At 49.0% G+C, this 25,915-nt stretch overlaps 1 protein-coding gene and 1 pseudogene across 1 annotated transcript; one reads left to right on the top strand and one right to left on the bottom strand.

Annotated features, from left to right (window-relative positions):
- Positions 1-794: 794 nt before the first annotated feature.
- On the bottom strand, positions 795-10,635 carry SSC4D (scavenger receptor cysteine rich family member with 4 domains). The gene is made up of 10 exons (XM_055340611.1): positions 10,470-10,635; positions 8,492-8,527; positions 7,910-8,215; positions 6,919-6,996; positions 5,894-6,208; positions 4,815-4,892; positions 4,181-4,255; positions 3,754-4,065; positions 2,462-2,539; positions 795-1,821 (listed from the first exon to the last, which is right to left on the bottom strand). Exons 1-10 carry the CDS (start codon positions 10,633-10,635, stop codon positions 1,505-1,507), a joined length of 1,761 nt encoding a protein of 586 aa, XP_055196586.1. The 3' UTR covers positions 795-1,504.
- An 8,331-nt stretch (positions 10,636-18,966) lies between these two features.
- Positions 18,967-25,706, top strand: LOC129519889 (developmental pluripotency-associated protein 4-like; annotated as a pseudogene).
- Positions 25,707-25,915: the final 209 nt, after the last annotated feature.

Genomic DNA, 25,915 nt, shown 5'->3' with positions numbered 1-25,915 from the left:
ACCTGTAGGGGATCCCTGGGTGGCTCAGCGGTTTGGCGCCTGCCTTTGGCCCAGGGTGCAGTCCTGGGGTCCCGGGATCGAGTCCTGCGTCGGGCTCCTGGCATGAAGCCTGCTTCTCACTCCTGTGTCTCTGCCTCTCTCTCTGTGTCTATCATAAATAAATAAATAAATAAACAAATAAACAAATAAATAAATAAATAAATAATCTTTTAAAAAAAAAAACCTTGTAGGATAATAAATTTGTGTTGTTTTAAGTCATTCAGTTTGTGATAATTTGGTATAGGAGCCATAGAAAACCAGAGAGCCTGCAGGCCAGATGTGGAGGACAGGCTTGACCAGGACAGTTGCTACTGGCAAGTCACCCACCCTAGGGCTGAGAGAGGCTCTGGCAAGATCTCCATTTCTCTCTGCCCCTGGAGCTCCAGGTGAAGTGTCCCAAGAGCAGGCCCTGGGGACACCCCAGTGCTGCGTTGCTTTCATCTCCCTACCTCTTCTCGAATTTTGCTCTTCTAGTGACTCTGCCACCTTGAAATGTGTCTTGGAGCAGACCCTTCCCTTCTGTAGGACCTAAATTTCTCTATATGCAAAAGGAAAGTAGGGATGGGCTAGGGTATCCTCTGGGGCCTTCAAGGCCTCGTACAGTGAGTCAACATTTCCAAGATGTGTAGGCCTGCTGAGAGCTCTCTGATGATGCTCTTGAACCACTCCATCCCCAGCTGGTTTCCTCCAGAATCCTAACCAGTGTTTCCTGCTGCTACAAATGATGCACTTGTGTCCACAAGTTAAAAGACAGGGAGGACAATGCTTTATTGACTTGGCACCTATGAACAGGTGGCTACAGGCCCCCAGGGTTCTTTGCTACTGCAAAGTGGAGGCTCTGTGGTGGGGGCAGCATAAATCAGAGATGCTGGTTCCAGCTGCAGGGAGGGGCCAGGATCCCTGTTTTGGCCCCTCCAGTCCCCTTGTCCAGCCAAGCACCATCTGAGTGTGGGCCCTCACGGAGAAGGCCAGGGCAATGACCCTGGTTCTTCTGCAGCCCCAGGCAGTCAGTCTAAGGTAAGAGCTGTGGGCCTCTCCTGCCTTCCCTCTTCTTGCGGATCCCAGTATGGGTGGGAGAAAGGGAGAAACCCCATTTACAGAGAGTCCCTGAGCCTCCTGGACCAGGGTCCAGGAAGGCAGGGTCAAGTTGCTTTAACAGGAACCCCACCAAAAGAAGAGAGTTAAGAGTCATTCCCTTCCCCACATTTTATGTTTTGTCTGAGCAGAAAGTGGGAGCTCTCAATGAACTAGGCCCATGGTTGTTGATGACAGGTGAGGTCACCCAAGTTGATGGGTAGAGCCAGGCTCCCCCATGCAGGACCACACTGTCTGAGCAGGCTCTCTCCCAGGCAAGAGGAGGGAAGGGTAGGGTAAACTGAAATTGTCACAGGAGGAGGGCTTCCTGGAGGAAGAGGGACAAGCCATAGTAGGCTCCCAGAAGAGATGGTCTGCAGAACTGGTGGGGTCACAATGGCTGGCACAGGACACTAGCATCCTCGCTGTGGTCACAGTTGTGGGCATCCCAGCGTATGTGAGAACAGAGCAGAAGAGCACTCTCATCCCCATGGCACTTAACATTGTCCAGGAGGATAGGGCCCTGGCCTGGGCCAAAGTGGGCCTCGCCAGGGGCTGCCAGGGCCTGGCCACAGCCCAGCTGGCGGCACAGGACAGTGGCTGCCCGCAGGTCCCAAGCGTCATCACAAACGGTGCCCCACCGTTGCCCTAGGAAGAGTTCTACACGCCCCTCACATTGGTGGGCTCCGTTGGCCAGACGCAGGTGCCCTGTAGAGAGACGAGGATCAGGGCTTGCAAGGGCTGGCCTATGCCAGGCTACTCTCATGCCAGGCCACGGAACGGGTAGACAGAAAAGACAAAGGCTGGTGGTCTGAGATACAGCATTTCCCTCAGGGCTGATGGATGAGGGCGGACAAATCAGATTAAAAGAGGATGGGCAGCAGTCCAGGCTCACTCTCTGGACTGGAAGAACGTGTACAAGCCTTTGTGGGGTGTTGTACACAACCCAAGAGTCTCATGTCTGCTCTTGGTCCTCTGTTCATAACCCCAGTGCTGCTCTCTGGAGACTGTGAATGTGTCCCCTGAAGGTCATCATCTCCTCTCACCCACAGGTTTAAAAGTGAATTCTTCCATTTCTGTCTTTGAGAAGGAGCCACATCCCTTTATTTTAGTCCCATCTCTAGAAATCTCTAAGATTGCTCCCTTAACAACACCCCCCACCCCCACCCCATACCTCTTTCTGGACATCATACCCCTATTCATGAAAACAGAGACTAGCACAAAACAAAGGTTCTTAAACCTGGTACAAATCTGTTCAGCTGTGCAGTCTCTGGCTATGATCTTCCCCAATTCTGGCCATGTTTCTCCTAATGCCTCTACCTCCATCTTTGGGGCTGTGGGCACCTACCGTCCCTGGGCCGAGGAGTGGGCATCCGGGTGGTCTCAGAACCGTCCTGCTGGCCTTGCAGTCCTAGCTCCTCTGGGCCTGGCTCAGAGAGGACAAAGAAAAAGAGGTGGCCATCACATTAGGGTACATGTTCCTTAAGGCCAGGTTACCTCCTACCCCGTGATTTAGGGACAGAGAGAACCTCACAGGACCCTGAAGGAGAACTGCTCTCTGCCACCTGGATCAGAAATGGGGGCTGTGGGGGCACCTGTGGGGCTACTCGCTCAGCAGGGAGTCTGCTGCTACCTCTCCCTCTGCCCCTCCCCCTGCTCCTGCACGCGCACGAATGCTCTCTCTCAAATAAAATCTTTAAAAAAAAAAAAGAAAGAGGGATCTCTGGGTGGCTCAGTGGTTTAGCGCCTGCCTTCGGCCCAGGGCGTGATATTGGAGACTCAGGATGGAGTCCCACATCGGGCTCCCTGCATGGAGCCTGCTTCTCCCTCTGCCTGTGTCTCTGCTCTCTCTCTCTCTCTCTCTCTCTCTCTCTCTCATGAATAAATAAATAAATAAAAATATTTAAAAGAAAAGAAAGAAAGAAATGGGAGTCGTGTTTCTTTCACCCCGGGACCCAACGCAGGACCCTTTATAGCTACCCCTTTGCGGCCAAAGCTACTAGACCCAGGACACCAAAGAAGGGTGAAGCTGTCAACTCCCACACCAGTCAATGAACAGAAGCATTTTAAAATAGGTCCAGACTCAGCAAATATCCTTTTCCATCGATTCCTCCCGAAGGTCACACGCTTGCTCCCCGAAAGCTGATCAACTAACTGCTTACTAGAGCCGCCTTGCGGGTCCTTGACTCAGCAGAGCAAAAGCGCCCAGGCCCCTCCCTCCGCACAGATTTCCAGACCTCGCCTCCGGCTTTCCGCCTCTCACCTCCCGCCTGCCCTCCCCCGCCGCAGAGCGCTGGCCCTCCCCGAGCCGTGCCCCCTCGACTCTCCCCCACCCCCGGCTGCTCCCCTCCCTCCCTGCTCGCTCAGCAGAGAACGCTCCCTTCCCGGCACCGCCCGCGCCGCGCAGCCGCAGAGCGCGTGGACGCTCGGGCTCCGCCCCTCCCTGCGGAGTGCGCGTCGTCCCGGGCCCGCTCCCGCAGCAGTGCCGCCGAGGGCCCTCGCGCGCGGGCCCGCCTGTCTCTCAGAGCCCGCCTAACCCTGCGTGCGCCGCGGTACGCGCCTGCGCGCGCCCCCGCCCGTCCCGGGGGGGCCGTGCGGTGCTGTGCCGCGTGCCTCTGCCGTGTCCCGCCGCTTCCTCACCTGAGCAGAGCGCTCCGGCATCCTCATGGTGGCCGCAGTTGTGCTGACCCCAGCCCAGGTGGAAGCAGTCGCTCAGGCGGGCCTCCGTCCCGGCGCAGCCCACGTTGTCCAGCAGCACGGGGCCGCGCCCGTAGCCGAAGTGGCCGAGGCCGGTGGCGCCCAACGCAGGCCCGCAGCCCGCCTCGCGGCAGGCCACGCGCGCATCCGCGAAGTCCCAGTCGTCGTCGCACACGGTGCCCCAGCCCCCGGCGTACATCACCTCCACGCGGCCACGGCAGGGGCCCGGGCCGCCCACCAACCGCAGCCGCCCGCCTGCGGGGCGCACAGGCCCGCGGCCATAGGAGCTGGGCTGGGGCCGCAGGATCGGGGACAGAGCCCCAGCCCCACCCTCTCCCACCTCCCACAGAATCCTGGCTCTGCCACTTACTTTTCTTCCCCGAGGCCCAGGTAGCTGTGGTGAACAGTGCCATCTCCCTGGAAGGCAGGGCGCCAACTCCAGTAGCTGCAGAGACAGGGCACCGAGAACATTTGTAGGGGCAATGGGGCCTTCTGGCCTGCAGCCAGGCACAGCGACGCCTATGGGATACCTCAGCTGCACCACACCTGCACCCCTCAGCCTCACTCCTAAGTGTCATCGTGTTGTCCCGTGTGGTCCTCAGGAAGCTTGATTGGAATGAACCCAGTCCCGATTCCAGGCATTATCCTAATTTCAATCCCAATGATAGTTCCAGACCGAATTCCAAATGTGCTTGTAGCCTTCATTCAGCCTTTAGCTCAACCTCTCAGGGTCTCTCAGTTGCCAACCTCAGCACCTGCCCAAATTTTACCTCAGAGCTTTGAAGAGATCCTTTACTATCTCCTCCCACCTTGCTGAATTTTCCAGAGCTCCGGATTTCACGCTTGCTTCAACTGCTCGTCCTTCTCTCACCCATCTCTTTACCATCTGGCCAAAAGTCCAGGTCGCCTAGCCAGGGCCCCCTTCCAGGAGGTCCAGAACAGCCTAATTCCCATCCCTGCGTACCTTGCCCCAGCATTTCAGTGGGGGAGGCTGGTCTCCTTACCCTCTGGCTCAGTGTGCCAGGCCCAGTCCTCTCCTGTGGCCAGGGATGGTAATGCTGTGAAAGTTGGAGGGCCCAGCACTAGAGTAAGAGAGAAGGGAGCAGGGTCAGAGGCCAAGGTTCTGGTTCCTGGTCAGCCTTGGGCTGTCAGGGGAGGATGGGAGGGTCTCCCTGGAGAAGACAACAGATTTTACTTCCAGAGTCAGGGGCACAACCTCAGCTAGGGTCCAAGGAGGTCTGCCCTACTTGACAGTGTTTGTAATTTACTGTACACTTCACAGTTCATGAACTTTGATGGATGCGCTTTCATTTCTCTCCAGTGTTTTCCAGAAACGCAATGTGGACCCACCAGGGAGGGCCATGCACGGTTCTGAGGGACTTACAGAACAAGACTCATTTCCATCTTACAGATAAAATAGGACTAGAAGGCAAGGATCATGCTGGAGACTGTGCAGCAAGGTTAGCTGTGGCTTTGTCAGAGCTCACTACGTGACCTTGGGTAAGGCTCTGCCGAATGCGCTGGGGCTTTCCCAACTGTAAACCAGGAAGGATGGCCCCGGTTTGCTGAGGTATGGGCAAACAATTTATATCTTGTAGAGTGAAGTCCATCTGTGAAGAGCCACTACTGGTCCTATCATTCTGATTTTTCAGGAAAACTCTTAAAATGGGAGAGGGACCGGGTGGGTGAAAATACAAGTGTGAGAGCATCAGAATTACAAAGGGCTATTATATTTAAGTCTGGGGACACCCCTGGGTTACAGTGAGACAATTCAAGAGTATCTCTGGGGCAAGTCTAGAGTAGTATTAGTTTACTCTGAAGTATTCCATGAAGAGTACATAGAAATTGCTAGAAAATTCGAGGAGCATTCTTGGGGTACTGCTAGATAATTCTGGAGTATTGGTGGCACAATACTGTGAAACCTATCACAAAGATTACTGGGACTTTCAGAGGTACTTTTAGTGCAGTATTGAGCCATTAAAAGTAATTTTGAGGCCTTCCTGGAAAGCACTGGGGAGCACTGGAATAGCCACGAAGCCCTGGCCCACTGCAGGTGTCCCTCACCCCCGCCCCCAGCCCGCACCTGCACAGAGTGCGCCGGCGTCCTCGTGGTGGCCACAGTTGTGCACACCCCAGCCCAGGCTGAGGCAGGCTGCCAGGTGGGGCTCGCTGCCCTCGCAGTGCACATTGTCCAGCAGGATGTGCCCCGTGCCGTAGCCGAAGAAGGCGTTGGTAGTGGCAGCCAGGGCAGCCCCACAGCCCAGCTGACGGCAGACCACAGCAGCGTCTGGCAGCCCCCAGTCATCGTCGCACACGGTGCCCCACAGGCCGCCATGCAAGATCTCCACTCTGCCCTGACATGGGCCTGCGCCCCCCACCAGGCGCACGCTGCCCTCACCTGGGGGGTGGGGTGGGAGCAGGGAGCATCTCTCTCGGGGCTCTGCCTCCCCCTCCCGTGGTGCACCTGACCCAAGGCTTCCCCAATGCCTCAGGCCCTGCACTACCCACAGGGCATGGTGCCCAGGACCTAAAACCAGGGAGAAGCTGTTCACACACAGATAACCCAGGGCACTGCCTCCTCAAAGGCCCAGATTGGGGGAGCTTTGTGGGATTGGGATAGGCTGGCTTTGACTGCCTAAAAGCGACCTTCCTTGCACTGGTCCATGCTCTCCCTAAGCAATCCTAACCATATAGGACATGGTTTCCTCATTTACTACTCTCCCTGATTTCTGATACATGAGACCTTCTTCCTTCCCTGGGCTTCCTTGCCTGTTTATCTGTTCATCCTTTAGGGTATTTTCATGTTCTCATTCTACATCATTATCCACATTTCTGTACATATCTGACTTTCCCATTGAATTAAGCTTGGGGCCTCACCTTTCGATAAAACTTATGCTATTTTTAATCATCCCATGGGAATGGACTCCTCTTTCCCTACCCAGACTGTGAGCTTCCTGAGGGGCTGCAAGGGCTGCGATGGGGAGGGAGAAGGACCCAGCTCACCCATTGGTCATCCCTCTCTTCCTACTGTCAAGGGTAGATATGGAGGACTCCCTTTGGGGTCCTTCTCTTAAGACCCAGGTGGTCCCCCACCTTGCCCTTACTTACCTTTCCCGTTCTGGGGAGTTGTAGGGGGCACCCTACTGATGATCACTTTCCTTGGTGGGGGCTGTGTGGGCAAGAATTCTGGGAAGGAAGCAGGGTGGAAGGGAGGAGGATACATGGATCTTTCTGTTCTTCATCTTCACACCCATGGGTGTGTGAGCAGCAGGGCATGGACCCCCTAAGGTACCTGCCATAGGGCCTCTGGCTACACAAAGGGTCAAAGCCAGGAACCCTGAGGGAAGAAGGGGCCCCTGAGTCCAGAAATCGGTAGCTTCAGGTGAGTTCTTTTAGTTCTTAGAGCAATATCTCATTACTTGAGAACTGATTAGAAATGCAAATTCCCAGGCCCCACCCCAGATCTGTAGAATCAGAAATTCTGGGATGGGGCCACAGTCTGTGTTTTTTTTTAAATATTTTTTTTAATTTTTTTTTTTTTTTTTTACTTATGATAGTCACACACAGAGAGAGAGAGGCAGAGACACAGGCAGAGGGAGAAGCAGGCCCCATGCACCGGGAGCCCGACGTGGGATTCGATCCCGGGTCTCCAGGATCCCGCCCTGGGCCAAAGACAGGCGCCAAACCGCTGCGCCACCCAGGGATCCCCACAGTCTGTGTTTTAATGAGGCAACCAGGTGATTTTCTTGAAAGACTAGAACCATTACTGTCAAGGTCAATACCTCACAGAGATTTCTGCTGCAGTGCGTCACCAAATGGACCTCACTGCCCATGTTGGCCCTAATTGTTTGATTGTACATGGGAAGAGGGCTCTGCTGGAACAATCAAGGCCCTACATAGAAACAATAATGCTGGTTTTCCTTCAGCCAAGATCATACAATGAAGTAGAAGGAGCACTGAGATCCTGAAAACCGAACTGAGGCTCTTCCCTAGAACTATGCAATGCTACCTCGGGCTTGGTCTTCTGTGTGGAAGTCCCTTCATTCACCCAGCCTACAGCCCTGCTGCCTGCCCTCCCTGGTCACAGATCTCTACGTACCATCGCACAGGACACCCACGTCTTCGTAGTGGAAGCAGTTGTGAACACCCCAGCCTCGGCTTCTGCACTGGCTCAGCGCGGCTTCCTGCCCGCCACACTCCACATTGTCCAGCAGGATGGGGCCCCGTCCTTGGCCAAAGGCAAGGGGCCGAGGCACGGGCAGCGCCAGGCCGCAGCCCAGCTGTCGACACACCACGTTGGCATCCACCACATCCCAATCATCGTCACAGACGCTGCCCCAGGAGCCACTGTGCAAGACCTCCAGGCGCCCCCGGCAGCGGCTTGGGCCCCCCACCAGCCTCAGCTCTGTGGAGAGGGTTGAGCTGGCACCAGAGGGATTGCTGGGCCTAACCTACAGGACGCCCACCTTGCTGTGAAGCTGTGGAAGTGCGGGAACCTCAGGATGAGTCCCTTGGGGCCTTATTTCTCCTTTTCTGTCAAATGGAGAGGCTAATGCAACACGTTGGGAGGGCATCTAGAGTTCTGGAGGGCTGGTTAGTCATTACTGCCTGAGGATCTGTCTGAGCATCTGAGTATCTAGGGGCAGGGCAGGGTGTGGGCATAAGGGGCAGAGGCACCTACCTTGAAAGGGCAGCGAGGTGGGCTGTACGGCGCTGGCTGAAACAGAACGAGGAAGAGCAATGACCCCACTGCCCCCTCTCTTGGCCACCTGGCCCCAGGATGCAGCCTCCCCTCCACCCATGCTCCTTATCATCATCCCCTCCTCTTCACTTCCCCTGCCTCTCCAAGCTTCTCTTCTCTCTCTCTAACTGTCCCAGTGGGCCTCCTTGCTTCACTCTTTTCCCATCACTCCAGAGACATCTGCCTAAAACAGGTGTCTGCTTATCTCTCTCCACCATGAAATTCCTCAAAGACTCCCTATTTCCTGCAGGAGTCCCAGACTCTAAGTTTTCACTACAAAGCCTTCTAGTACCCTCTCACCATCTTCCTCTAACTTTTTGGTTTTTAGGATGTTATTTATTTGTTTATGAGAGAAACACAGAAAGACAGAGACGTAGGCAGAGGGAGAAGCAGGTTCCCCACAGGGAGCCTGATGCAGAACTCGATGCCAGGACCCCAAATCACCACCTGAGCCAAAGGCAAACTCTCAACCACTGAGCCACCCAGGTGCCCAGATTTTTTTTTTTTAATCATTTTATTTTTGGACGCCTAGGTGGCTCAGTCGGTTAATTATCTGCCTTCAGTTCAGGTCATGATCCCAAGTCCTGGGATCTGCAGGGAGCTTGCTTCTCCCTCTCTTGCTCCCCTGCTTATGGGCGCTCTCTGTCCCTATGTCAAATAAATAACTAAATCTTTTTAAATTTTTTTGATTTTTAAGTAATCTTTACACCCAAAGTGGGCCTGGAACTCAAAACCCTGAGATCAAGAGTCACATGCTTTACCTACTGAGTGAGCCAGGGGCCCATCTCCCTTAGACTTCTTTATAGCCCATCTGTCTTGTCTCTGGGTCTTTAACCCTACAGTCTCCTCTGTGTGAGCAATTCTGCTCACTAGAGCCCTGCACCTCCTTCAAGATACAGCTCCAAGTCCCCTCCTCTGGGAACCCTTCCTAGAGCCCTCAGCTAGAGGTCTCTGTTTCCTCTGAATTCCTGGGCACCGTCTCCATAGCCCTTTCTGGGCCTTCTGTTGGGTGATGCAGCCATGCCTGTCTCATCCAGGTGTTTCCCAGGGCTCCTGCCGCCGAGAGCCTATTACTCGGCAGATGGTCCGTAGCTCTGTCTGAAGTATGTCAGTTGGCTCTGGGATTCGTCACGATATGTATTCCCCAAAAGATTTACCTATACAAGTCCTTCTGCTTCAGCCCCCATGGCACTGTGCTCATTGCTTTATGTGGCCTGGCTCACTTAATCATTAGGACAACGTATAAGGTGGGTAGGATCGCACTTATGGGGAATGTCCGGCTTAATGAATTTAGGCAACTTCCTCAAGGCCACACATCCAACAGGGATTAGAGCTGGGATTCCAACCCAGACAGCCATACTCTTCTTCACGACACAATTCTGCATATGGCCCAAGATGTAGGGAGGAGATTGGGAAACTGGCCTAACGCGGGAAACTGAATATCCCATAAGAGCCCCTCAGTTGTGTGCAGGGCATTACAGTTCTCAGGCACATTCATGTACATTACCTCATAGAACCCTTACAACAGTGCTCCAAGGGGTGTCTGTGGAGTGTACTAGTGTACCCATTTTACAGATGAAGAAAGGTTAGGATGGTCTCTAGGTCATTTGGTTCTATGTATTCCACCAGTTGCCTCTCCAACAGCCATTACTGAATCCACCCACTCCTTCCCCTCCTTCCCTATTTCCAATGCCCTCTAACTGCCCAGACTCTGTGTACACTGAGCCTTCCCCTCTAGCACTAAGCCCTCCACTTGCCCAACTCAGACCCTTGGCTTTCATCAACCTTGAACAAATGTCAGCTGGAAAGAACTTCAGAAACCACCTCACTGACAAACCATGTCCCACCATAATTTTACAGCTGGGAAGACCCCAGAGCCAGGAAGGGGAAGGGTCAGAGGCTAGGGGAAGGCACTCACCCAGCGGCAAGAGGAGGAGGAAGGACAGGGCTGGGGGGAGGGGTGAAGGGGCAGCACTCCTGTCTCCTGGCCTCCACCCCCTGCTCTTCTCTGCTGGCTGCAGACCAATTCGCATCTCAGCTTCCTTGTGTAACCAGCCAGGGGGTGACCTTTCAGAGGGTCCCATCAAGGGGTGAGAAGTCACAGCTGGAGTATCTGGAATTAAATATCCCCAGTCACTTCTTCCAGCTGGAAGGGGCCCAATGAGAGCTTCAGGGGGATGTGACATTTCCATTTGGATCTGGCATTCCGAGTGGAGGCAGCAGCAGGAGCAAAGGCTGGGACCTCAGGGAAGGATGGAGCACAGGACTCTAATGAGGAGCTAGGTCTGGCTGGAGCAGCGGGTGTGTGAGCACAAGAGGCAGGAGACAAAGTTGAAGGGTTGCCTGGTCCCAGACCAAGACAGGCCTGGGGGTTGTGCCGAGGGCTCAGTTTATCCTCTGCGCAGCAGTGCATCTCAAAGCCTGGTGTTGGTGCCACTGGTGGTAATGCACATGATTTTAGTGGGTGATAAAAGGATGTTTATGCCTTTTCTTTTCTTTCTTTTCTTTTCTTTTCTTTCTTTTCTTTTCTTTTCTTTCTTTCTTTTCTTTTTCTCCCCCCCCCTTTTTTTTTGTTTTGTTTAGCAGTGCTTTCTATTTACTGCAAAAGCTTCTGGTTTTCCATTTATTTGGAGCAATATAAAGTTTCTCTTTAAAGTTAATTTAAGGGGCACCTGGATGGCTCAGCCAATTGGGCATCTGCCTTCAGCTCAGGTCATGATCTCAGGGTCCTGGGATCAAGTTTGGCATCGGGCTCCGGGGCTCCTTGCTCAGCGGGGAGTCTGCTTCACCCTCTCCAGCTGCCCCTCCTCCCTGCTCACGTTCTCTTTCTTCCTCTTTCAAATAAGTAAATATAATCTTTTTTAAAAAAAGTTAATTTAAATGTGAATAAATGAGTCAATTTAAGGAAAAATAAACATCAAGGACATATGGTTCCTGTGACTCTCAAATATGCCAAAATGGTGAAGGGCTGGGAGAGTAGATGCCATTTGGGATGCTCTGCCCTTTTTGGGTGGGAAGCCTTTTAAGATGCTTTTTTAAAATTTTTGGTTTGAATAAGGGCACCTGGCTGGCTCAGTCAGAAGAGCAGGTGACTCTTGATCACCAGGTCATGAGTTTGAGCTCCATGTTGGGTACAGAGATTACTTAAATAAATAGATTTTGGAGGCACCTGGGTGGTTAGTCGGTTAAGCCTCTGATTCTTGATTTTGGCTTGGGTCATGGTCTCAGGGTTGAGTCATGCTCTGCGATCAGTGTGGAGTCTCCTTGGCCCTCTCCCTGCCACCACAAATAGATAGATGGATAAAATCTTTTAATTAAATAATTAATTAATTAAGGGTTGATATATACAAGCCCCAAAGTACATAAATCAGAAGTGTAGAGCTCAGTGAACATTTGCACCATGAAAGCAGCCTCCCGGGTTCCCTGGGTGGCGCAGCGGTTTGGCGCCTGCCTTTGGCCCAGGGCGCGATCCTGGAGACCCGGGATCGAATCCCACATCGGGCTCCCGGTGCATGGAGCCTGCTTCTCCCTCTGCCTGTGTCTCTGCATCTCTCTCTCTCTCTCTCTCTCTCTGTAACTATCATAAATAAATAAATAAATAAATAAATAAATAAATAAATAATAAAAAAATATAAAAAAAAAAAAAAGAAAGCAGCCTCCCAGTAAGACCCCAGGTCCCAGGTCCCTTTGCCTGGCTGACTTTCAGCAGGAGTCTGATACACTGTGTAGACAGTAATAGGATGGTTGGAGGGGGATGGGGGTTGGTTTAGAGGATGGATCTGTTTGAGATATATTGAGAGGGAGATACCTCCTACCAAGAGACAGCCCCCATCTCTCCCTGACTTGGCCTCCATCCTGGCATACAAACAGTCTGGTTGGGGAGAGATTGAAAACCTATCTGGATGTGGACACAGGGTTTTCAATACTCCATTCATGGGGCCCAGCACAGCCCCCAGTGGAATAATCAGCTTTTGTCTTCCCTCTGCCTGACCTGGGGACAGCTGGAAGATGGGGAGATGGGGAGTTGAGGACTATGAGGAGGGGCAGCCACAGGCCAATCTTTACTGAGGGGCTCCATAGCGATCTGGCCCTGCCCCTGCCTCACGCCGTGGGACCCCAGGTGAAAATGAGACTTAACTGTTCCCTGCCCTCTGTGAACTGTGACTCTCTGAAGCTCTCACACTCCCTGGCTGCCCTTTATTAGTGTACCTTTTGCCTTTACAGCAGGGGGTGGGGGGCAGGCAGCATAACAGTGCTTAGAAGTATCAGCTCTACCACCTACTAGCTGTGTGATCTCACCCTACTCATCTGTAAAATGGTGCTAGTAATACACTTAGCTCCAACAATTGTTGCTGGGTTAAAGGAGCTAAAGTCTGTAAAAGGTTTAGCCTAATGCCTGACCCACCATAAATGTGGTAGCTTTCTTTTTTTTTTTTTTTTAAGATTTTATTCATTTATTCATGAGAGACACACACAGAGAGAGGCAGAGACACAGGCAGAGGGAGATGCAGGCCTCATGCAAGGATCCTGATGCAGAACTTGATCCCGGGACTCCAGGATCACGCCCTGGGTGGAAGGCAGGCACTAAACCACTGAGCCACCCAGGGATTCCCTGTGGTAGCTATTTTATTGTTAATACTATCTGTGGACCTTAGAGGGCAGGGATCAGATCTTGTTCAATGGCAGCATCTGGCACAGGATGGGTAATCAGGAAATATTTGTTGAATGACTGAATGAAGTTTAGGGCTGCAGAATCATAGAATGAAGCAGTTAGAAGGGGCTCTGAAGATCAGCAAGGGTAATACCACATCTGACCAGTAGAAAACTTGTCATTCTCTCTCTCTCCCTCTCTCTCTCTCTCTCTCTCCTTCTTACACACACACACACACACACACACACCCACACACCAGCAAAAGTGAAGTATTCATACCTGGGGGAATGTTCTGGGCTCTTTCTGTCCCTTCTTCCAGTCAGTCCAAGGTCAAATCTCAAATCACTTTTTCTGCCCCCAGGACTTTAGGAGGGGGAAGGATCCCCCAAATGCAAATCAACACAGACCTTTCTTCTTTTCTTTCCAAAGCTGGAAGATGAGCAGAGGCAAAGTCCCTGTCCATGGAGCTGGCTGGTGGCCCCAGCCTGTCCCCACCCAACCTCAGTGGCAGAGGGAAGCAAAGCGAGAGTGGAGGTGACCTGCACAGTCTGGAACAGTCCCAGAGAAGGGGCACCCAGGCAGAGGAGGAGCTCGGCGGTGAGGGGATAGGTGTGGACTCTCAGGGCCAGACAGCCCCTCCTTCCCCTTCCTCCTAACCCAGGGCTCGAGTTTCAGAAAGGGAGCTCTGCCAAGCATCCCTGAGCTCCAGCAACAGCTCAGATCCAACTCTTAATCCTGTTGCCTGGGGAGTTCCCTTGATCAAGCCCTGACCCAAGTCCCATTGGGGGTTTGGAAACTTGGTCACTGGAGCCAGAGTGTGTGTGAGGGTGGGAGGGTGGGTGGCGTGGAGCTTCCCAGGCAGGCAGGGCCTCTAATCTTGCTGTTGATTTTGCCTTACTGTTGTTCCTCTTGAGTTCTGGTGCTTTTGAGCTTTGGGGCTTTTGTAGTTATTGGTGACAGGAAGTGGCATGTGGCTCATTCTATAGCTTGTGGCTTCCATGAAATGCTGTGCTGGAATTCTGCACCTTCCTGCTGAAACCACAAACTCTTAAAGCCAGAGTGTCCCTTCAGGGCGGTTCCCCAACCTGGTTGTGCCTCCACATCAGCTCCAGGGGTACTTAAAATATATATACAAATTTCTGCCCCCACCACTTCTGCTACAGAGATTCATGGATAGGGTCCCCCAAAAGCATATTTTTGAAAAGCCCCTGAGGATCAGACATGTTTGGGGACTAGGGATGTAGTCAGAGCTGTTAATCCTGCAGGTAAGAAGATGAGTCTAAGAGAGGAAAAGGGAGATCCAGCCCGGGGAACTTCGCAGGACTTAGTTTCCTAATCCTGCATCCTATTTCTTGGAGAAAGAGAACTCTCTGCGGAGAGGTCTGCCATCATCCTGCTCCCAAGCCTATATGCACTCCTGTGTCTACACCCATCCTTCCTTTTCCCTCCCTCTTCCCCCTTCCCCTGGCCTGACCAACTGCTCCCCCGCAGTCCAGACCCCGTGTCCTTCTGCCTCATCAAGGACTTCCCTCTGTCCATCCAGGCATCCTCTCTCTGCCATATTCAGCTGCTCTTTCCCAACTGGATCCTTCACATGGGGCTCTGAGCATCCTCTGGTCTCTGTCATTACAAGCAAGCCACAGAAAACCCTCTCAATCTGTGGCTGGTGGGTCCTCAGGGTAGAAATGGCCAGGCCCTCATTTCCTTATGCTCTGTCACTGGCTGGAGGATGCCTGGGAAGTGACACCTTGGCTCAGATGCTCAGGCCTTGGAAGGTGCTGGAACTGGAGGCTGCCAGCTGTCTGCGTTCCTTGCAGCTTATCAGCAGGTTCTTTCTAGCAGGGAGACCCAAGCAGGAGAGCATCTGCTTGTATTCTGCACTGGCCTCCACTAGCCCCTCCTCTGGCTAGTGCCCCGTCCCTCTCCTCTCCATTACAGCCAGACTTCACTAGAGTGCTGCCTGCACACCCAGGTCTGCCTCCTTACCTCTCCCTGAGCTCAGCTTGCTCTGGTCTGCCTTCTGTCCTCACCACTCCACTGAGGCAACTCTTCCTAAGGTCACCAGTGACCTGTGTCATGAGATCCAAGAGAGGATTTTCATTCCTTGTTTTCTTTCTTTCTTTCTTTCTTTTAAGATTTTATTTATTTATCTGAGAGAGAGAGAGAGAGAGAGAGAGAGAGAGAAAGCACAAGCAGGGGGAGGGGCAGAAGGAGAGGGAGAAGCAGACTCCCTGCTGGGCAAGGACCCCCCCCCACACACACACCCCATGCCTGATGGAGGGGGGGGGCGCTCTATCCCAGGACCCTGGGATCATGACCTGAACTGAAGGCAGATGCTTAACTGACTGAGCCCCCCAGGCGCCCCTCATGCAAGCATGTTTAAAGCCTCTGCTCTGGCATGACACATACAGCACCTGCTCATGTTTTATTTTTTAATTTTATTTTTTAAAGACCCATCATGTGACAGGTTCCTTCAGCTACTCTTTTGTTCCTTCAGCTACTTTTTTTTTTTTTTAAGATTTTATTTATTTATTCATGAGAGACACAGAGAGAGAGGCAGAGACACAGGCAGAGGAAGAAGCAGGCTCCATGCAGAGAGCCCAATGTGGGACTCGATCCTGGGACTCCAGGATCATGCCCTGAGCCGAAGCAGACACTCAACCACTGTGCCACCCAGTCATCCCTGGCATCTGTTCTTATAAGGATACTACTCCTATGGGATGAAGGCCCTAACTCTTATGACTATTTAATCTAAATTATCTTCTCAAGGCTCTATTTCCATAAACACTTACATTTGGGGGTGGGGGTTCAGCATGAATTTTGGAGGGATACATTCAGTCCATAACAGACAACCTAAAGGAGAAATGGAGGGATTTTCATGTTCCTTCCTTAAAGGGTATGACCACAAGCCTTCTCTCTCATGGGTAGAACTTCTCATAGCCACAGCCTAGCTAAGAACTGTATTACTGTACAAGAAGGGAAAGTAGCGGGGTACCTGGGGCGCTCAGTCAGTTCAACGTCTACTCTTGATTTCAACTCAGGTCATGATCTCAGGGATTGAGCCCTGTGTTGGGTTCTGTGCTCAGTGGGGAGTCTGCTTGAGATTTCCTCTTCCTTTCCCTCTGACCCTCCTCTCTATTTCTCTCTTTCTCAAATAAATGGAAAAAAAGAAGAGGAAGAAGAAGGAGGAGGAGGAGGAGGAGGAGGAGGGAGAGCAGACACCAGAGGACAACTACAGTTTCTGTCACTGTCCTCATGTTTATTTTTTTTATTTTATTTTTTTAAATTTATGATAGTCACACACACAGAGAGAGAGAGAGAGAGAGAGAGAGAGAGAGAGAGGCAGAGACACAGGCAGAGGGAGAAGCAGGCTCCATGCACCGGGAGCCTGATGTGGGATTCGATCCCGGGGCCTCCAGGATCGCGCCCTGGGCCAAAGGCAGGCGCCAAACCGCTGCGCCACCCAGGAATCCCCCTCATGTTTATTCAAAGGCAGCTATGCTCACCTCTATACCACCAACACACATTGTTCTCATATTACTTGATATTCCGGCAGCATTTGATGCTCTATCAGTTATGGTGCTTTTAGGGGGCAAGTAACAGAAAACATAAATCAAAGTTGCTCAAAAGGAGACTTTATCTCACTGAACAAGAAGTCAGAGGTGAGACCATTTCAGGATTGGTTGATTCAGTGGGGTGACATCATCAGGGACCCAGGTGCTTCCCATCTGTCTACTCTGCCATCATCCTCCTCTTGGCTGCCTTCCCTCTTGATTCAAGATGGCGGCCTCAGTTCTGAGTATCTCATGCATATGACAATGTTCAGAACTAGAATATCCCTATCTGTGTCCTGTTATAAAAGCTGGGAAGAGGGGATCCCTGGATGGCTTAGCAGTTTAGTGCTGCCTTTGGCCCAGGTCATGATCCTGGAGTCCCAGGATCAAGTCCCACATCAGGCTCCCTGCGTGAAGCCTGCTTCTCCCTCTGCCTGTGTCTCTGCTTCTCTCTCTCTCTCTCTCTCTCTCTCTCTCTCTCTCTGTGTCTTTCATGAATAAATAAATAAAATATTCTTAAAAAGAAAAAAAAAAAGCTGGGAAGACTTTCCAACAGATATCCCCTTGAGTCTTCTCAGCCAGATTCAGTCACATGCCCACTGCAACATGACTGGCAAGCGAAGGGGAGCCCTAGGCTCAGTCTCCGGCCTCCTCCCTCCTGGGAAGCCTTGAACAAGCTCAAGGTATACAATTCACTGGTTTTAGTATATTCACAGAAATATGCAACCATCACCATAATCTAATTCTGGGACATTTTCAGCACCCCCCAAAATAAACCCTATACTCATTAGCACTTAATCCCTACTCTCTTTCCCTCCAGCCCTTAGCAACCACTAATTTACTTTCTGCCTCCGTGATTTGCCAATTCTGGACATTTCAGATAAATCCAAGCCTGCAATGTGGCTTTTTATGTTGGCTTCTTTCACTTAGCATAGTTTCCAAGATTTATCCACATTGTACTATGCATCAGTACTTTGTTCCTTTTTATTTATTTATTAAAATATTTCTTTCACATCATTTTTTAAAAGATTTTAAGTAATCTCTACACCCAAAGTGGGACTTGAACTCAGAACTCCGAGACCAAGAGTCGAATGTTCTACTGACTAAGCCAGCCAGCCAGGCACCCCTATATCTTTTTATAGCTCAGTGATATTCTGCTGCATGGATATACTAAATAAATGAATTGATATAGTTCTATCTAGAATATATAAGAAACTCAAAATTCAACTTTAAAAAACCAATTAGACAATGGGCAAGCCATAAAGAGACATTTCACCATAGGGGCTATAGAGATGGTAGACAAGCACATGAAAAGATGAGCTGACCATTACGGAGACACTATTTAAGATCAATATGAGATGGGGCGCCTGGGTGGTTCAGTTGGTTAAGTGATTTTATTTTTCTTTTTTTTTTTTTAATTTTTATTTATTTATGATAGTCACACAGAGAGAGAGAGAGAGGCAGAGACACAGGCAGAGGGAGAAGCAGGCTCCATGCACCGGGAGCCCGACGTGGGATTCGATCCCGGGTCTCCAGGATTGCGCCCTGGGCCAAAGGCAGGCGCCAAACCGCTGCGCCACCCAGGGATCCCTATTTTTCTTTTTTTTTTTAAAATATTTTATTTATTTATTCATGAGAGACACACACAGAGAGAGAGAGAGGCAGAGACACAGGCAGAGGGAGAAGCAGGCTCCATGCAGGGAGCTCGACATGGGACTCAATCCTGGGTCTTCAGGATCAGGCCCTGGGCTGAAGGCGGTGCTAAACCACTGAGCCACTGGGGCTGCCCTAAGTGTTTGATTTTCATCTCAGCTCATGTCATGACTCAGGATTGTGAGTTCAAGCCCCATGCTGGGCTCCATGCTGGGCATGGAGCCTACTTTTAAAAATAAAATCATTATGAAGTGTCATCACATACCTATCAGAAGGGTTAAAGTAAAAAGAGTGACAATACCAAGTGCTAATAACAAGGATGTGGAGAAACTGGATCCCTCATATGTTGCTGGCAAAATGTAAAATGTTCCAGATATTCTGGAAAATAGTTTGGCAGGGTTTTCTAAAAAATGAAGTATACACTTATCATACAGCCTAGCAGTTGTACTCCTGGGCATTTACCTCAGAGAAATGAGAATTTATGTCTGTACAAAAACCTATACATGAATGTTCATAGCAGCTTTATTTGTAATAACCAAAAGCTGGAGACAATCAAAATGTCTTACGATAGGTAAGTGGTTAAGCCATACATGGCACAGCTATTCCACAGAACATTTCTTAGCAACAAAACGGAACAATTATTTATATAGGCAATAATCTGGATGGATCTCAAGGGCATTATGCTGAGTAAAAAAGGCTAATATCAAAAGGTCACTCACTATATGATTCTATTTATATAACATCCACGAAATGACAAAATTACGGAAGTGGAAAACAGATTAGTGATGTCCATGGTTTAGAGATCGTGGAGGGATAGGGGGTGGGTGTGGGTAAAGGGGTAGCACGAGAGAGATCTTTGTGATGATAAAATAGTTCTGGGGCTCTTGGGTGGCTCAGTCAGTTGAGTGTCCAACTCTTGGTTTTGGCTCAAGTCGTGATCATAGGGTTCTGGGACAGAGCCCTGTATTGGGCTCCCTGCTCAGCAGAGAGTCTGCTTTTCCCTCTTCTTCTACTCCTCCCCCCACCCACTCATGCACTCACTCACTCACTCTCTCTCAAATAAATAAAATCTTAATTTTTAAAAAAAAATTTTAAAAATAAAAGTGGTACAGGGTGCCTGGCTGGCTCAGTCAGAAGAACATGTGACTCTTGATATTAGGGTTGTATTTTCAAGCCCCACATTGGGTGTAGAGATTACTTAAAAATTTTTTTTAAAGATTTTATTTATTTATTCATGAGAGACACAGAGAGAGAGGTAGAAACACAGGCAGAGGGAGCAGTAGGCTCTCTGCAGGGAGCCCAATGTGGAACTTGATCTTGGGACACTGGGATCATGCCCTGAGTGAAGGTAGATGCTCAACCACTAAGCCATCCAGGTGTCCCGAGATTACTTAAAAATTAAATGAACAGGGACACCTGGGTGGCTCAGCGGTTGAGCATCTGTCCCACATCGGGCTCTTGCAGGGAGCCTGCTTCTCCCTCTTCCTATGTCTCTACCTCTCTCTCTCTCTGTCTCTCATGAATAAATAAATAAAACATTTTTTAAATTAAATATTTTAAAAATGAATAAAGATTAAAGCAACATTTTTAGCACTTCCTGAAATCACCACTTTCAGGTGTGAAAAATGGTTTCCAACAGGTGGCTTTTTTCTGGTATGAGAAGCTGCAGGTGCCCAGGGATTGATTTACTGATAAAATTTCTCAAAATCCTTTGGAAGCAGCTGGGCTTAGCTGGAGTGTAGGAAAATCTGGTGTAGAGTCAATGAGTGGATTTCCACTGGGCTCCACATTCTGGAATGCCTCTCCCACGTGGAGCACCTCTTCTGCTCTTGAGCTCCCTGGGAGGGCAGTGACCCTCAGATGCTTCCATGACTCCACTTAGGTCAGTTATGAAAAGACCTCACGCTCTTCTAATTTTATTTATTTATTTATTTATTTATTTATTTATTTATTTATTTATTTATTTATTTATTTATTTATTTTTAGAGAGTGGGGCAGAAAGAGAGAGTGGAGGGGGAGGGCCAGAGGGAGAAGAAGACTCTCAAGTAGGCTCAGCAATGGGCATGGGCATGGGGCTTCTTCTCACAACCCTGAGATCATGACCTGAGCTAAAATCAAGTCCCATGCTTAACTGACTGAGCCCTCCAGGCATCCCGACCTCATGCACTTCTAACAGCTTGCTCAATCCCCAGAAAGTTTGTTGCATGAAATCTAACAACAGTGCCCAAATCCCCATTCTTTCTCTGTGTGTTTGTCTGGGGAAGGTGGGCTGAAGTAGGGATCCGCTGAAACCCATTATTGTGAAATAAAAGTTCCATTGTGAAATGCCTTTGCACTTTTACAAAATGCAGTTTCCACACACACACACAGAACACATGAAAGCAAAATCCAGAGGACAGAAGAGAAGTGCCACGTGATTCCCCATAGAACCACTGAAGGGTCATTCTTTGATTTTTCCAGAGACAACTGTGGGAAGCACGTTTGGTGAAGCGCCGGTGTTGAAGGAGAGTTTCATAGGGTGAGAACCGGGGGCCTATTATGTTCATTCAGCACTTTCTTTCACTGGCAGCCTAAAGGCTGCCAAGGCAGAAACATCCCAGGGGAAAGTGCTCTTGCACTGGGCAGCCAATGGCACAGAGGAAACTTCTGGCAGCAGTGGCCACATTCTGAGAATCAAGCAACCCCTGTTGGCCAGTAGCTACATTTTTCTGATGCAATATTTAACATTTTTGTTTTATTTTTGTGGTAAAATCCATGTTACATAAAATTACCATCTTAATCAGTTTTTAAGTGTACAGTTCCTTAGGGTTAAGTATATCCACGTGATTGTGTGCTCATTTCTAGAACATTTTCATCTAGCAAAACCGAAACTCTATACCCATTAAACAACAGCTCCCTATGCCCCCTTCCTTCCAGCCCTGGGCAATCACCACCCTACTTTCTGTGTCTATGAATTGGACTCCTCCTGGGACCTCATATAAGTGGAATCATACAGTATTTGTCTTTCTGTGACTGGCTTATTTCACTGAGCAGAATGTCCTCAAGGATTAGTCATGTTGTAGCAGGTGTCAGAATGTCCTTCCTTTTTGAAGCTGAATGCTATTCCATTGAATGGATAGATCATATTTTATTTATCCAGTGCACTCATTCTCTGTTCTTTTTCTTCTATCCGGCTATCAGCATCCATTCCATCAGAAAGACTTTTTAACCCTACCTTCAAAATATATACAGTCTAATATGTATAGATTATATGAAGATTATATATTTTATATATATACATATATGTGTGTATATATCCACAACCCAGCCTCTTCCAGTATACTGCCTCCATGCCACTCCATTAGTGTCACACATTTCTCAACAGAGGTGATTTCACCCTAGAAGGGCATTTGGCAACTTACAGAAACATTTCTGGTGGTCAAACCTAGGAGGGTACATTTTGGGTTGTCACAACTGGATAGATGCTGCTAAACATCCCACAATACATGGGACAGGCCTCTGTAACAACAAATTATCCGGTCTGAAATGTCAGTAGTGCCTAGCTTGAGAAAACCTGCTCTGATACATACCTTTATCCTGTCTCCCTCTGACTGCTGCAGTCCTAACTGGTCTTTGCTTCCATGCTCTTCCCTCCAAATATATTCTCTGTCCAGTGACCAAGTATCCTTTTGAAGGGTAAATCACATTCTGTTATTTATTTAATTTGTATTTATTTATATTATTTATTTATATTTATTTACTTATTTTTAAAGATTTTCTTTTTTAAAATTTTATTTATGAGGGCAGCCCCGGTGGCACAGCAGTTTGGCGCCGCCTGCGGCCTGGGGTGTGATCCTGGAGACCCGGAATCGAGTCCTGCATCGGGCTCCCTGCATGGAGCCTGCTTCTCCCTCTGCCTGTGTCTCTGCCTCTCTCTCTCTCTCTGTCTATGAATAAATAAATAAAATCTTTTAAAAAATTATTTAAAAAATTTATTTATGAGAGATACACAGAGAGAGGCAAAGACATAGACAGAGGGAGAAGCAGGCTCCCTGCAAGGAGCCCAATGCAGGACTTGATCCCAAGACCCCAGAATCACACCCTGAGCCAAAGGCAGATGTTCAACCACTGAGCCACTTAGGCATCCCACTTTATTTATTTTTTTAAAGATTTATTATTTTAGAGAGAGAGAGCACACACACATAAGTGGGGGGAGGGCAGAGGGAGAGGGAGAGAGAGAATAGCAAACAGACTCCCCACTGAGTAGAGCCCAACACGGGGCTGGATCCCACAACCCATGAGATCATGACCTGAGCCAAAATCAAGAATCAGATGCTCAACCAACTGAGCCACTCATACACCCCTTTCCAGACATTATATTATATGCATATGTAATCATTTAAAAATATACTTACTAAATGCAATGCAGTATCCTGGATTGGATCCTGGAACAGAAAAAAGGCATTAACAGTAAAAACTGGAAGTATCAAAATAAAGCCTGGAGTTTGGTAGGAAGAGGGGCAGAAGGAGAGGGAGAAGCAGACTCCTGGCTGAGCAGGGAGCCCAACGTAAGGCTAGCTCTCAGGACTCCAGGATCATGACCTGAGCTGAAGGCAGACACTCAACTAGCTGAGCTACCCAGGTACCCCAACACTTTTTTATTTTCTAAGGTAATTTTTGAACACTCTGTAATAAAAAAAGCCAAAACATGGTACAAAATGTCTATTTTCCTGAGCTGTAATCAAAGTCACATATTTGCTCATGGGGGCTGTAAGTTTTGTATATCATTTGGCTTTTAATAATGAAGTAGTGAAAAGTTCCCCCACACACTTCAGAACTCCTTTTTTTCTTTTTTTGTATTCTTGAATTTCTTTTCACTTCAGTCACTGCACAAAAAAATGTGCCAAATCCCAGCCCATCAGGATATCTCCAGTCTGGCTAAAGTCTGGCCACAGAATGAAGCAGTAGAATCAGCAACATATGGGTATGTGTGTCTGGCAAATTCCAACTGCCCTACAATTCATGGCTACTCTTATTCCCTATCACATACCAGCTATTTTGTCTTTCTAGGGTGACAGGCAGAAAGGAAAGTTCTATTTAAAAAAAAAATTTTTTTTTTTTGGAGAAATCTCTATAGGTAATGTTGGGCTCAAACTCACAACCCTGAGATCAAGAGTTGCATGCTCCATTGACTGAGCCAGCCAGGTGCCCCGGGAAAGTCTATTTTATTTTATTTTATTTATTTATTTTATTTTATTTTATTTTATTTTATTTTATTTTTTGAGGAAAGTCCTATTTTAAAAAATATTTATTTATTTGAGAGAGAGAGCACATGCAAGAGAAAGATGGAGAATTGGGGGAGGGCAGAGGGCGAGAGTCTTCAAGCACACTCCCCACTAAGCATGGACCCTTACAAGCTCCAGGACTCTGAGATCCTGACCTGAGTCAAAATCAAGAGCCGGTCACTCAACCAACTGAGCCACACAGGTGACCTGTAGCTATTTTTATCACTTACAACAGTGTCCTAAAAAGTCACCTCTCTTTAATGGTTTGTGCTTTTTCTCTTTTGAGGGGTGTGTAGGAGGGGTCATGTTTAGCAAATATCCTCCATCTCACTCTGTCCGGGAAGGTTATATTTCCTTTCATAAATTTTAAGGTTTTGTTCCTACACATTCAGCTCTTTAATTTATCTAGAACTCATTCTTATGTATGAAGTAGAAATCTAATTTTTTCCCCATATGGATAATCATTGTCACAGCTCCTTTTATTAAGTTGTCCATCTGTCCCCTCTGTCATGTGTCATATTTCACATATGCAAGTGGCTGTTTCTGGGCTCACTCCTCCATTCCACTGCTGGTGTTTTTCTGTCCTATCAGCACCCCATTTTAATTACTATGGCTCTAGAATATGTCTTCATAGCTGCGAGGGTGTGTCTATTGCATTGTTCTTTTTCTTCAGAAGTCTTGATTTCCTTGATCTTTATTCCTCTGTATAAATTTTATTTTTTATTTTTTTTATTTTTTCAAAGATTTTATTTATTTATTCATGAGACACACACACACAAAGAGAGAGAGAGAGAGAGAGAGAGAGAGAGAGAGGTAGAGACACAGGCAGAGGGAAAAGCAGGCTCCATGCAGGGAGCCCGATGTGGGACTTGATCCCGGGACTCTGAGATGGTGCCCTGAGAAGAAGGCAGACACCCAACTGCTGAGCCACCCAGGCATCTCCTTCTGTATAAATTTTAGAATTAGTTTACACACCTGTTGAGATTTTGTAGAGATTATACACACCTGTTGAGATTTTGTAGAGATTATAGGTTAACTTGGAAAATTGAGATTTTTATGATTTTTATGACATATTTCCCATCCATGAATATGGAATAGCTCTCTGTGTACTTAGATATTCTTTGATGACTTTAAGATTTTATTTATTTATTTATTCATGAGAGATACAGAGAGGGGTGGGTGCAGAGACAAAGGCAGAGGGTGAAGCAGGCTCCATGCAGAGAGCCCGATGTGGGACTCAATCCAGGGACTCCAGGATCACATCCTGGGCCGAAGGTGGCGCTAAACCGCTGAGCCACCCAGGCTGCCCCGGATGTGGGACTTGATCCTGGATTCCCGGATCATGACCTGAGCTGAAGGCAGGCGCCCAACCGCTGAGCCATCCAGGCGTCCCCCTCCATTACCTTCTAAAATTGCCACCTGCCAACTTGTTTCACCGAGACATCCTGCAGGCCTGGTGCCAAGAACTCAAGCTGAGCACCAAAGGTCAGAAATTAGATGTATATAAGCGAATCTGCGGATATGCTTACCGAATCAAAAGAAGAACATTCCTGTCACTGCAGAGGAGGCCAAGATTCTCACACAGACACAAAGAAGATTGATGTTGGACAGGGGGAAATGTCTCTGGAAAGTCCTGGAACAAAGATACCTTCTGATGGAACCTACCCTCCTGAAGTGGCTGCTCCTCCTGAGAGGTCTAATGCTCTCCTGGAGGAGGTTGATACTGTTATGACAACTTCAGCCCTGGATGCCGTGTTTGCCTCCTGGTCCAGAATTGCAGCCATGGCTGGGAAGATGGAGACAGTGGCATCGCCACAGGAGGCTCATGGTGTCAAGTGGTGTGTGGGAGAAGTCTGCCTGCAGACACAGAAGGTTGGGTTCACCTGCAATTTCATGCAGGACAAGCCTGGGTGCCTGAAAAGTGGGGGAGAGTATGAGCCCTCTTCTTGCTCCCTGCTTGTAACTTTCCACCTCCACAGCTGTGCTCCAAATGTGTTCAGAAGAATAAGGTGTTAATGAAAAGCCTTCAATGAGCTTACAGTATCAGGAAAAGGGATACAGCTGTGATTATAATTAATGATACAAAGAGAACTACAATCAACTCCGTGGTGACACTGATGGCTGGACCGCAGGCTGCTCATACCCTCCATCCTTCCTGCTTACAGGGACACAGGCTGGTGCATTGCAGATGTGACCCTCCAACCTCCACTGGGGCCTGTGGCTTCGTGGGTAGAGATACAGG

The sequence above is a fragment of the Nyctereutes procyonoides genome, unplaced genomic scaffold, assembly GCF_905146905.1.
Source record: "Nyctereutes procyonoides isolate TBG_1078 unplaced genomic scaffold, NYPRO_anot_genome, whole genome shotgun sequence".
NCBI classification, from domain to species: domain Eukaryota; kingdom Metazoa; phylum Chordata; class Mammalia; order Carnivora; family Canidae; genus Nyctereutes; species Nyctereutes procyonoides.
This window is presented reverse-complemented; position numbering and strand designations above follow the sequence as displayed.